An 11,693-nucleotide genomic window follows, 5' to 3' on the forward strand; every position below is an offset into this window, starting at 1 on the left:
ATTAAGTTTTTATTTTTTTTTCTTAAATTTTGGACCAGTTAAAAAATGAAATTTGATGAATATTTTTCATTGAAAATAATAATTTTATATTAATAACTTTTTAATATAATAGGATAAAACTAACAATCCCTATTCAATTTTTTATAAAAATTTTTAATGTACCGCAATGTGTCAAATAGAAATGGGCATTAAAAAGCTTGATATTTTTAGAAACTTTTTTATTTTTTTTTATTCTTTTCGAAAATTAAGTTTTCTGAAAAAAAAAAAATAAATTATACATAACATGATGTTAAATTGCATAGATTTAAATAATGAGAATTTTGAATTATTGAATAAAGAAAGGCAAAAGCAAACTAAAATATCCATCAAATTTCATTTGTTAACTAGTTTAAAATTTGAGCAAAAAATAAAAATCCAATTTACACCTTCCCCTTTAAAGAATATAAAAAAAGATCTCCTTTAATTTTCACAAAGAATAATCTCCTAAAATTCTTCGCACTTATTTAGAATTACTCTGTAACTCTTTGAACCTCAAAGGGGGATGGAAAAATCAAATCCCCTTTATTCCGAGATCCGGGATCTTTTTCCGATATTTACGGATCTCGGCAGCGAGATATCGCGCGCGATGCTGCAGAAACAATTTATGAGCAATACAGAGTCGATATTGCCTCTCCTTCCTCTTTGAGAGGCGATATTGCTTCCGCACACTTGTAGGTCGCGCGCGCGTTGCTCTCTATCTCTCTGTCTCTCCCCTAAGGAGAGTGGAAATTAATTATGAAGCGCCACGGCTGCTCACGCTACGCAAGCTAACTGCTGATAGGTAAGGCACATGCCGGCGTTGTCCGCCAATGCGCCTTCCGCGTCGCTTCCGGGACCGAAAGCCACCCTTATACGGAAGGGCGTAGTCCAGGTCTCCACACGGCAGTTACCCTCCGCGTCGATTTCATCCTGTCTGCAAAGCGAGTTGCCGCAATGCTCCAGATTGCAAACACCCGCCACGTTATTTCCCGGCTGGAACAGATACACTTTTTTTTTTTTTTTTTTTTTGCTATGGTTTGATAAACAGGATGCAGCCTTTATCGGAAAAAGTTGCGGGCTCTTCTTATAACTCCGCTAATTTTATTTTATTTTATCCAAGTTTCGTCGAACTCGAACTCGCATTTTCGAGGGTTGAATTTCCTTCGCCATTTAAAATTTAAATTCAGATGTCCTGCGCAATTATTCGGTGTTACGCTAATAATTGTTTATGACTTGGTTTAATTTAATTTATATATATGAACTTAATTTAATTTAATTTAATTTAATTTATATCATAGGCTTACTATAATTTAAATTAATTAATAAATTGATTTGATTTAATTAATAACAAATTAATAAATTAATTAAATTAATTATAATAAATTAATTATAAATTAATTATAATAAATTAAATTAATTTCTTCTCTTTTGTTTATATCTTTTCCGTCTATTATGCTATAGATAAATGCAGATGCACGATAACTATTACAAATTCTTCTGTCGATGAATGAATATTCAAAGCAACTTGAAATGTTAAAAATGTGTTGAAATTTTTTTCGCCCGACACAAGATACAAAGGATCTTTGTTCGGAAACCTAAAATATAACGAGAAAAATGCTTAACAGCTGCTATTAAGATATTGTAGCAATGCAAAAGCGTGTAGCAAAAAGCTGTAGGTGGCATCTGGGTATTCATACATTAATGAAAAGATGAAAAATTCTGCATTAACAAAAAAGTTAAAAAGAAGAAAAAAATACATATATGCACGCCTGGCTCTTATAAGCCCTTTTCATACATCATTTCGTATTCACAATATATCAGAGCCCTTTCAATTTATTATTACAAAAAATCAAACGAGTTCACATTGATTGCAAGTGACAAATGATATATATGTATGAAATGCAAGCGTGCGACTTACCGTGATAAATTCCTCGAAGTCGCAGGGGATAAGTATTCTGTCCCTGCACCGTATCTCGTTGAAAGACACCGGAGAGGGTAAGGCACCAGTAGGAAGGATCATTTCCTGCTGCTCGGGCAATCCCGCTCCCGAGCCTTCGACGACGTCCACGTTGGAAGAATTCGCGGCGTTGTTTAGATTGATCGCGGGAGAAGCGGCGGAGACGTTTCCGCTGGCAGACGCGACGGAAGTCGTCGACGTCGCGACGCTCGTCGCGTTGGACCGGCCGGGTCCTATTCGAAAAGAGTCCCGGGCGCACGGCTGATAAGCGATCCCGCACATGTCTCTCTCCTGACGCACGCACAATAGGTGATCGTGTCCGGCGAGGTATCTGCCGTTCGGCAGATAATTGAACGTCCTCAGGGTGCCGTTCAACGAGCGAAAATATTGAAGACACCCGACCGGAGCGCGTTGCTCGAAACCCAATTGCATCACGCGCATCTCCCACATTCGTGACTGCAGACCGCCTGGCAGCCGGAAGTTCAAAGTGATCGGTTCGTTGCCTTCGCTCGCGTCCACGTACACTGCGAAAAATGTACGTATATGTATATGTTAGATTTACTTAAGCAGATTTTCTGATTTTAAGCCATTTTTTTTTAAGACAATTTTTCTTTAGAAAGTGTGTGTTGAGGAAGATTATTTTTTTTACCATTTTTTTCTCAATTATTTATTTTATCCTATTTTAAATCAAATTTAAATTCTATTAAAGTAAATTTTATTTGAAATTCATTGAAGAATATGAAAAATATATTATATATTTTCATTACTTCATTTTAATTATTTTCGTCGATTTTTATGATTTTGATCAATTTGATTATTTTAGCCATTTTAATTATTTTGATTGTTGTGATTGTTTAGACTGTTTTAATTATCTTGATGTAAAACAATCAAAATACAAAAAACAATTTTTTATTTTAATATATTTTTTCAAATAAAAAATATATATATATTTATGATAAAAAATAGACATATGTAACATAATAGAGAAAATATATACAATTTTCATTATTTATTACTTAATTTTATATTCGCAGAATATTTTTTGCATATTTTTGCATAATTTTGCATACTTTTATTATTTTTACACCATATATTCTTCAGTTAATTTCAAATAAAATTTAATAAAATTTTAATTTGAGATCTTATTTATAAGATGCAGTAAAAAATTCTATATTTAAATAGCGCGGACATGGACATATTTTGCAACGATGAATTTTATTGCGAAAAGAAAGCTATAGATTTTATACAATGAAAATAAGTTCTCACCATGTTGTCCACTATTCCATCCGCACAGTTCGATAGATCTTCTGCCATTATTAATCACCATGACATCCTCCTCACATACACCAGTCATTGCATTTGGTTGACCCTATAAAATTATATTATATATGTACTCTTTCCTATTTTTTTCATTTCCTTTCTCTCTAATTTATTTACAATAAGATTGTGTGCACAAGTGTTCCAGAGCCGGATGTCTTTTAATAGCGAACTCCAATTTAAAGATGATTTTTTCTTAGCGAAAATATCGAGGCGTCAATAATTCTCGAGTTGTAAAGGCGATTGGAAAAGAAAAGCTCTTCGCAAACTATAAACTTTGTGTCAAAAGTCGAAAAGAAAAATACAATGTAAAAAATATTAGAAAATGTAAGGAATAATAAAAGTATAAAATTACACAATAATAAAAACATAAAATTACGCACTAATCAAAATAAAAATATATAACAATAGAAATATTTTATAAGAATTTTTATTATTTATTATACAATGTTATGTGTTCATATAATTTTACATAATTTTTTACAGTGTATCACTTTAATTAATTTCAGATAGAATTTACATTAATAGAATTTTAATTATTTAGAATTTTAATTCATTTATAGTTATGTGGAATAAAACAAATTGAAGAAAAAATAATGATCTCTCTTTCTAGACATGTTCTCTGAAAAAAACCGCTTTCAAAAAATTAATCACAGACTATTAAAAAAACATTCAACGATTTTTTTAATGATTATACACTATATACACTAATGTATTTATATAAAATAAATTGATGAAAAGAGGCATCTCTCCTTTATACAAATGCAACAACCGAATATCGATTTCCAAATTATACATATTTTTTCACAATATATATGTATATTCTTCAATTAATTTCAAATAACATTTACTTGAATAGAATTTTAATTTCAGTTTATTTAGTCGTAGGATAAACTAAATAGTTGAGGGAAAAATGATAAAAAAAAAAAAAATAATCTTCCTCGACACGTTCTCCAAAGAAAAATCGTCTTCGAAAAATAAAGTATAATCAGGGAATCCACTACAGTTAAAGGGACAGGTGGTTTTTCGGAGGATTGTGCTATATACACTAATGTATTTATATAAAATAAATCGATGAGGAGAGGCACACCTCTCCTTGGTGCAAATGCGACAACTTAAACATCGATTTCCCAATGTAAGAAGTAAGCATTACGGTCTCTAGGAGAAAAGTGTTTCATTAACAGGGCACGTCGTGTTAGCGTCGACATTGTCTTGGCAACTTGGTGCCATATTAGATTGCGCATTAAATGGCCTCCTCGGGGGAGAAAATCGACGTTCGCGATTGGTTAACGTCGGTGGATAACGCCAGCAGTAATAATAATAAAAGATATCCCTGAAACTTACAATGTTAAAATGGACAAAGTCGATCCTCAACTGGCTGACCTCCGTATCGATCTTTCGCACAACCACCGTACAGTTCATAGGCCGGTCGATGAGGTTGGGAAAACCAGGACTGGTCACGTAGGTCAGATTATTCTGTACCTCGTTGTCGCAGCTTGCCGTGACTGAAAACCACATTAATTGACCGACACAGTTAACTGGACGGGACACACGGAGGTTTGCGGTGGCATGGTGCTTCGAAATATTTAATTAGACATTAGAGACATATATATCCGCTCCAATCGCGTGATACGTCTATTTTGTTACGTCGAAAAATGTGTATCGCATTCATTTCTCGAAAATCGTCGGGATTATTAATGGAGATTAATATAAGATTGTGTCGATGCGCGAATAATAAATTGGCGCGAGTCCAATATTGAAGTTATCGATATAACGACGCTGTTAGCCTTCTAAAGTTAAGTGGGAAATCGGACACCTGAGTTTTATGCCGAGTTAAACTTCGCGAAGACATACCCGGTACAAGTTATTACATTGTTGCTTCATTCATGTATTCTGTGCGTTAATAATTCTTCCGAAATCATTTTCTGAAATCGGTTTTACAGGTAGATTTATATATGTATCAAATAACAGACATCCAAGTTCGATGCTAACTTTTTTCAGAAATATTCATGCTAAGTTTCTATTTTCGTCATTTTTCTAACATATTGTAGTTTTATAATTATATAATAATTTTAAAGAGTTTAATCTATAAAAATCGGACACCCGAGTTTGATGCTAATTTGTATAAAAAATATTCAATGCAAGCTTCTGCTTTATTGTTTTTCTTATATATTGTGCGTCAATTATGATTTTTTCGCAAAACAATTTTTTGAAATTGTAATTAATTTTAAGCGGATTAATCTATAAATACAAAAAAAAGCGTATACAATTTTATATGGATCAATCGCTTTTTCTACATTGTGCGTCAATTATAATAATTTTCTCGCAAAACAATTTGTTTAAGTTGCAATTAAGTAATACAAATTAATCTATAAAAAAAATGAAAATTTAGATGTCTAAAATTTTAAAGACCTATATCTATATAAAAAAATCTGACACTCGCAAGTTCGATGCTAACTTCTCTTTAAAAAAATATTCAAGCATAGCTTTTCTTATATACTGTGTATTAAATAATTAATAATAATTTCTAATTATTAATAATAATGGACCGCGAAACAATTTTCCTAATAAGTAATAAATTTAAAAGGCCAACTTTACGAGCTAATTGATTAGGTGTTAAAAAATTTTTTTATTCTACATCATGAAAATAATACAAATGATAATTAGTAAACGTTTCAACTGTACGACAGTCTTTATCAATACAAATATCGCTTTGCTAACATATCAATAAATTAAATAATTTGGAAAGACAGACAAAATTTTTTAACACCTAATCAATTAGCTCGTAAAGTTGGCCTTTTAAATTTATTACTTATTTTAATTTTACACGAGCTGAAATTTATTTTTCATCATATATATTTAATTTTCCTAAATTGCAGTTTTCTTAATACTTTTACGTGGATCTAAAATAAATAATCTTCGATCCAGAAGTCCGCAACAAATTGTCGTGTAATTACCGTTATCTGTAGACGGATTAAACGACGAATGCCAGACATTCCGACACTTTCACGAACTCTCCACCGTAGGCGTCGCCGTGCGATATTATAGCGAACAACCTCCGGCTTCGATAACAAGTTCTCATTCAGGTATTCAGTGACCGTTTTAGAATCTCGGAACGCTATTCAACAGCCCGAACGGTTTACCGCTTTTGTATGTCCCTTTCTTACTTCGTCCCAGAAGGGATGACCATACTCGGTGGACACAGTATAAAAAATGCATGAGCGTCGTTGCATTCAGCGATTCAATGAAAGAAGTACGAAAAAAAAAGAGAAAGATAGCTTTTGATTCAAAACACGGCACATTTGTGTACGTATATATATCGTGCTTGCGTCCGCGGAATATCCAAGATTCTATTTAGATATGTCGTCGGCTGCACGCGGGATATCGACTTTAACTCTGACAATTATTATTATTACCTTCGACAAATTTGCATTTGATATCTTTGCTTATTTGCGTGTCGTCAGAAATATTCTAATTTCATATTTTGATAATAAAATTAAATAATTAATTAATTAAATATTTGGTAACGCATCAAAGGCACATTACAAGTCCGAAATAAATAAGAAATAAATAAGATAAGATGAAAATATTAGCAGTGAATTAGCAGAAGTTTTTAAAATGGAAACCCTTGGAATTAATATTATATATATATATATATATATATATATATGTATATATATCATTGTTATTTTACATATATAATAACAAAAACATATATATATATATGACATTTATAATATATTAAAATATACATATATCATATATAATACACAAAATATATAAATATAATATAAAATATTAAAATAAAAGAAATAAAAATAAAATTAATTGAATGAAATATTTTGATAACATAAATCAAATGCAAATTACAAGTCCTTGAATAAATAAGAAATAAATAAGATAAAAATATTAACCATGCATTAGCGGAATTTTTTAAATAAAATGACGCGACACTGTTTGAAGTTTATACAAAGAGATCCGCGTCTATAAATACGATATGCATTTTCTTTTCTATCGTTCTTCGTCGCTCATTATATAATCGTCGTTCTAATCTCGTAAAAGCAACGATGGTTATTTATAGCTAAAGGTCACGTCCACGCATCTCTGATCGTGAAAGCATTAGAAATTTGTTTTGTTCGTTTTATAGAGCTCTTTTAAATTCACATATATAATACGTACATACACACATACATACACCGCATTTTATCTTTACACGTATCACATCTCGAAATTATTATATTTATCAATCATCTGGCGAGATAACGCGTTCGCGATAGCAAAACTCGGACATCGCATCGAGAGATGCATCGAGAATGCAGGCGCACTGCAGGTACAAGGAAGTAAGGTGTTCGGAAAATCGGTCAAGAATCCGTACGTACGGTATGGCCCTGTTTTCGACAGAGCCATGCACCGTGGCGGAAAAGGCGACTGGATGCAGACCGAATAAAAGGCAACGAGGAGCAATTGGACGAAACGAAGACGGAAGGTGGAACGGTTCGCAAAAAGGTTACCTGTGGTATAAGAAGCTTCTTTCGCGACGAGAGACGAGAGACTTCGAAATTTTCAGAACACGGTGTAAATTAAAGCGGAAATTTTTTTCTAGTTTTTTTCATCAAAATTTCACGGAACATGTACTCAAAAAGGAATAGCATTATAAAAAATTGTTACTTCTATTTGATTAAAAAATAAAAATCTCTTTAAAAATTCATAAATTCAGCGTTTGACATTTATAAATTCATTGTTAATCACACATAACGAAATATCTTTTGTAAATATGTAAATTAATTCAATTGCTTGAAAACAACTCACTAAACTATTCACGAAATTTTGATCTATTTTTGTTGTATATAAATTTCACAATCAGAATATTTACTGAAAGAGAACATTTTTGTGATAAAAAAACTGTAATACTTTTATTTAATTAAAATATATATATATATTTTAGAAAATTCATATTGTTAATTGCATGAAATTTTTTTATAAATAAATGTAAATTAATTAAATTGCTTGAAAATAAATAAGATTGGCTAAATTTTCATTTTCGCACATATACAACGTCTACAAAAAGTATCCTCTCGCATTAAATGCTTCATTTCATTAATGAACATAAGTGGGATACATTATTTAATAAATTTTAAAGTCGCTCCTTTCTTGAATTTAATGCAGCGGTTAATTACAAAATTATCAAGTCTAATATCTCGAAATTCTCGAAAGCATACTTTGTGATTAAATTAAATTTTAGAATTGAAAATGCACGACAAGATGTTCACTTTTCACCAAAAACTTTAAATAGATTTTATAATATTGAGTTTAAATTCTCAAGGAATTTATCATTACAATTTAAAAGAGCTGCTAAATACAATTGCGCTTTGTCGTTCAGTGAAAATCATCTTCAAATTCGCGAAGAAATTTCACGGAATTTCCACGCAGAACTGCTTTAGATCTAAAATTTCACGATTAAAATGTCAAATGTTAATAATAAACAAAATTATATATTATTTGATATATAAAATATATTAAAATATATATCATATAATATATAAATAAAATATAGAATCAAATAAATATATAAAATATAAAATAATATATAAAATAAAAATAAAATAAAAAATATACATGGAAATATATTTTACGCATGATATATATTAAAATATATATAAAAGTAATGACATAAATATTATTAATATATATAATTAGTCTGTGGAACCCCATACGCGATTCTCGGTGACCGTGCCGAAAGGCAATTAAGTAACTGTATAACTCGGCCTTCAACTTCTTCCTCATCGTGTGAGCTCTCGTATACCGTTTCCTCCTCCTCGCTTTCCTTCTTCGAGTGCTCCCTTTCACGGTATTGAGGAGAGCGTGTACCGCTTAAGAGATCGTCTCGGAATTATCTCCCGATACCGTTAAATCGAGATGGAATAACTCTTTGATCGATTTGGCATCGATTCCGAAAGTCACATCGTCTTTAAATACATATTTATACATATATACGTATATATATTTTTTATATATTTCTGTATATATATGTATACATTTATCAATTTTTATGAATATATATATATATGTGTGTGTGTGTGTACACTGTAAAAAAATATGCAAAATTACACGATAATCAATGAAAATATATATATTTTTATTATTTATGGTATAACTGTACATTTATTATTTATGTAATTTTACATATTCTGCATATGTAATATATTGCACATTTTTTACAGTATCTGTAGGATGTAACTGAAAAAAAAACATGTATGAAACACACCATTAAATTCTCTGACCAAGGAGATTTTTTTTCACAATCAGTGAAAATATCAAGACGCTAATAATTTTCAAATTATAAATAATAATTGAAAAAGAAGAGCATCTCACAACCTAAACTTTGTGAAGTTAAAAATTAATCAAACTTTATTCTTCGGGTAATTTTAAAGTTTTTATAAAATTGTAATTTATATAAAAAGACTTAAAAATACATAATAGCAAAAATTTGGAACGTACAAAAAAATGATGACAACCTACCTCCTTTGACATTTTCGCCGAGGAAAAATTGTTTTCAAATTAGCCAGTAAATCTGATAGCTTACTTCATATATTTTTTTTCATATACCATCTTTAATTAAAAACACCTTACTTTACTTTTGAGTAACTTAAGTGACCCGATCGATCAGCTTATTTAAAAAATAGCCTGCACGAGGTAGGCATAAATACGTATTCAGGGGATCAGAATCTCTACTTGTAGATGGGAAAAAAATTACACACGATATATTTGAGGATACCTACAATGTATCGAAAAGATATTCAGATTATCCTCCTCTCGGAACGGATCGGCGCTCCCGCTCGGAGTAAATTTCATGATATCGCTTCTATGATGACGGATATAACTCGAGCTCGTGTACGTATATCGAATGAATGATATGGGAATATACGTAGGAACTTACATATGCAGCACACGCCGAATCCGAGTGCGCACGGTCCGTGGGATACACCTCGCTGGATGCGACACTCGTATGTGTTCATGCACGTACCCTGACGACGTTTGTCCTCGGACAGGCACTCCTCTTCCACTGGAACGGGAAAGAAGTTGAGCACTGCAAGCGAAACAAATCTTGATAAAAGAGGATTGATATATTAATGGATTATTTTCTGAATTTATGAGTTAATTATTTTCAAAATTAATTATTTAAAAAACCCTGTTCAGATAATCCGCCCAATAATGTCTCTTTTTAGTTATATCAATTAATTTCAAGCATGCAAATTAGATTAATGAATTATTATTTTTCTCTCTCGATGAATCTCGGAAAACATGAACTTTTGAGCAAATAAAATTATTTACGATTCGACATCTGCCCTTTTCCATTTTAACTAAATGCTTATTTGTTAATATATATTACATTTGCATGAGGAAGATTTTTCAAGAAAGTCCTCGATGAAAAATGAATTCCATCCTTTCGATGAAGCTCATTTTATTTTTTCGAAAATAATTAAATTAGATCATTAAAAAAAAAATAATTATATAATATTAAATAATTAAAAATAATTTTTTTTAATAATTAATTTTGAAAATAATTAACTCATAAATTCAGAAAATAATCAATTAATATATCAATACCTACCTGATCTTAATAACATGATTAAAGGAATAAACAAGTGACATAATAATATCTGTCTCAAACAATTAATATATCAATACCTACCTGATCTTAAACGAAATAACATGATTGAAGGAATGAACAAGTGACATAATATCTGTCTCAAACAATTATACAATATTTAACAATTATACTGATTTTTATACAAAGTTTACAGGATCTCTCGTACATAAAAATCGCAAAGAGAAGCATCTTATTTTCTCTCGAGTTAACAAAGAAAATAGAAGCCATGGCAAACTAAAAATGCTAACATAGGTGCTCTAGTTCAATTTTCTTTGGGTAAAAATTACTTTACAATCTTCCTCGTCGTAATCCCACGTATATTTTCGAATTACACATTTCCTCAAGAGTTCTTTCTCTCTCTCTCTCTCTCCAAAAAAAATATTCCCCTTTTGAATCTCCTCACACTTAACTCCAGCAAAGCTCCACATTGATTTCGTTCAACTCACCCCTGGAAGATCGAGTGGAGTCCCGTTCGAGTAGGTCGTTAGACGTGGCTTTATTCCAGAGATTCAACCCCAAGAGCGACCATTGATGCGCGATCCTCGGCGACAGGGAGAGCATCAAGCCGACGCCATTCAGGGTGCATCGGATGTGGCTACCCGCCGACGAAAACGATGCTCCAGCCACCGCAAGACCGAGGCATAAGACGACGAGGAGTAGCCCATGACAGCGTGAAAGCATAATCGATGGTCACCGATACCCACGAAATTGCATTCCCGGCTGCTCCGGGCTCATCCGCGTCAACACCGA

General features: G+C 31.6%; 1 protein-coding gene across 1 annotated transcript; it reads right to left on the minus strand.

The window, feature by feature from the left end:
• Positions 1–407: 407 nt before the first annotated feature.
• On the minus strand, positions 408–11,658 carry LOC114934308 (uncharacterized). The gene is made up of 6 exons (XM_029306985.2): positions 11,390–11,658; positions 10,230–10,379; positions 4,637–4,797; positions 3,242–3,344; positions 1,937–2,499; positions 408–1,011 (listed from the first exon to the last, which is right to left on the minus strand). Exons 1-6 carry the CDS (start codon positions 11,622–11,624, stop codon positions 793–795), a joined length of 1,431 nt encoding a protein of 476 aa, XP_029162818.1. The 5' UTR covers positions 11,625–11,658; the 3' UTR covers positions 408–792.
• Between the last annotated feature and the right edge of the window lie 35 nt (positions 11,659–11,693).

This window comes from Nylanderia fulva, unplaced genomic scaffold, assembly GCF_048542155.1.
Source record: "Nylanderia fulva isolate GAGA-0341 unplaced genomic scaffold, ASM4854215v1 Scaffold24, whole genome shotgun sequence".
In the NCBI taxonomy this organism is placed as follows: domain Eukaryota; kingdom Metazoa; phylum Arthropoda; class Insecta; order Hymenoptera; family Formicidae; genus Nylanderia; species Nylanderia fulva.

Excerpts from the sequence above, each read along its gene's own strand:
- LOC114934308 (XM_029306985.2), bottom strand. The coding sequence starts at position 11,624 with ATGCTTTCACGCTGTCATGGGCTACTCCTCGTCGTCTTATGCCTCGGT. Across the intron at positions 3,345-4,636 it reads ACTTTGTCCATTTTAACATT|GGTCAACCAAATGCAATGAC; the intron begins GTAAGTTTCAGG and ends ATAATTTTATAG. Across the intron at positions 1,012-1,936 it reads ACTTCGAGGAATTTATCACG|CCGGGAAATAACGTGGCGGG; the intron begins GTAAGTCGCACG and ends TATCTGTTCCAG.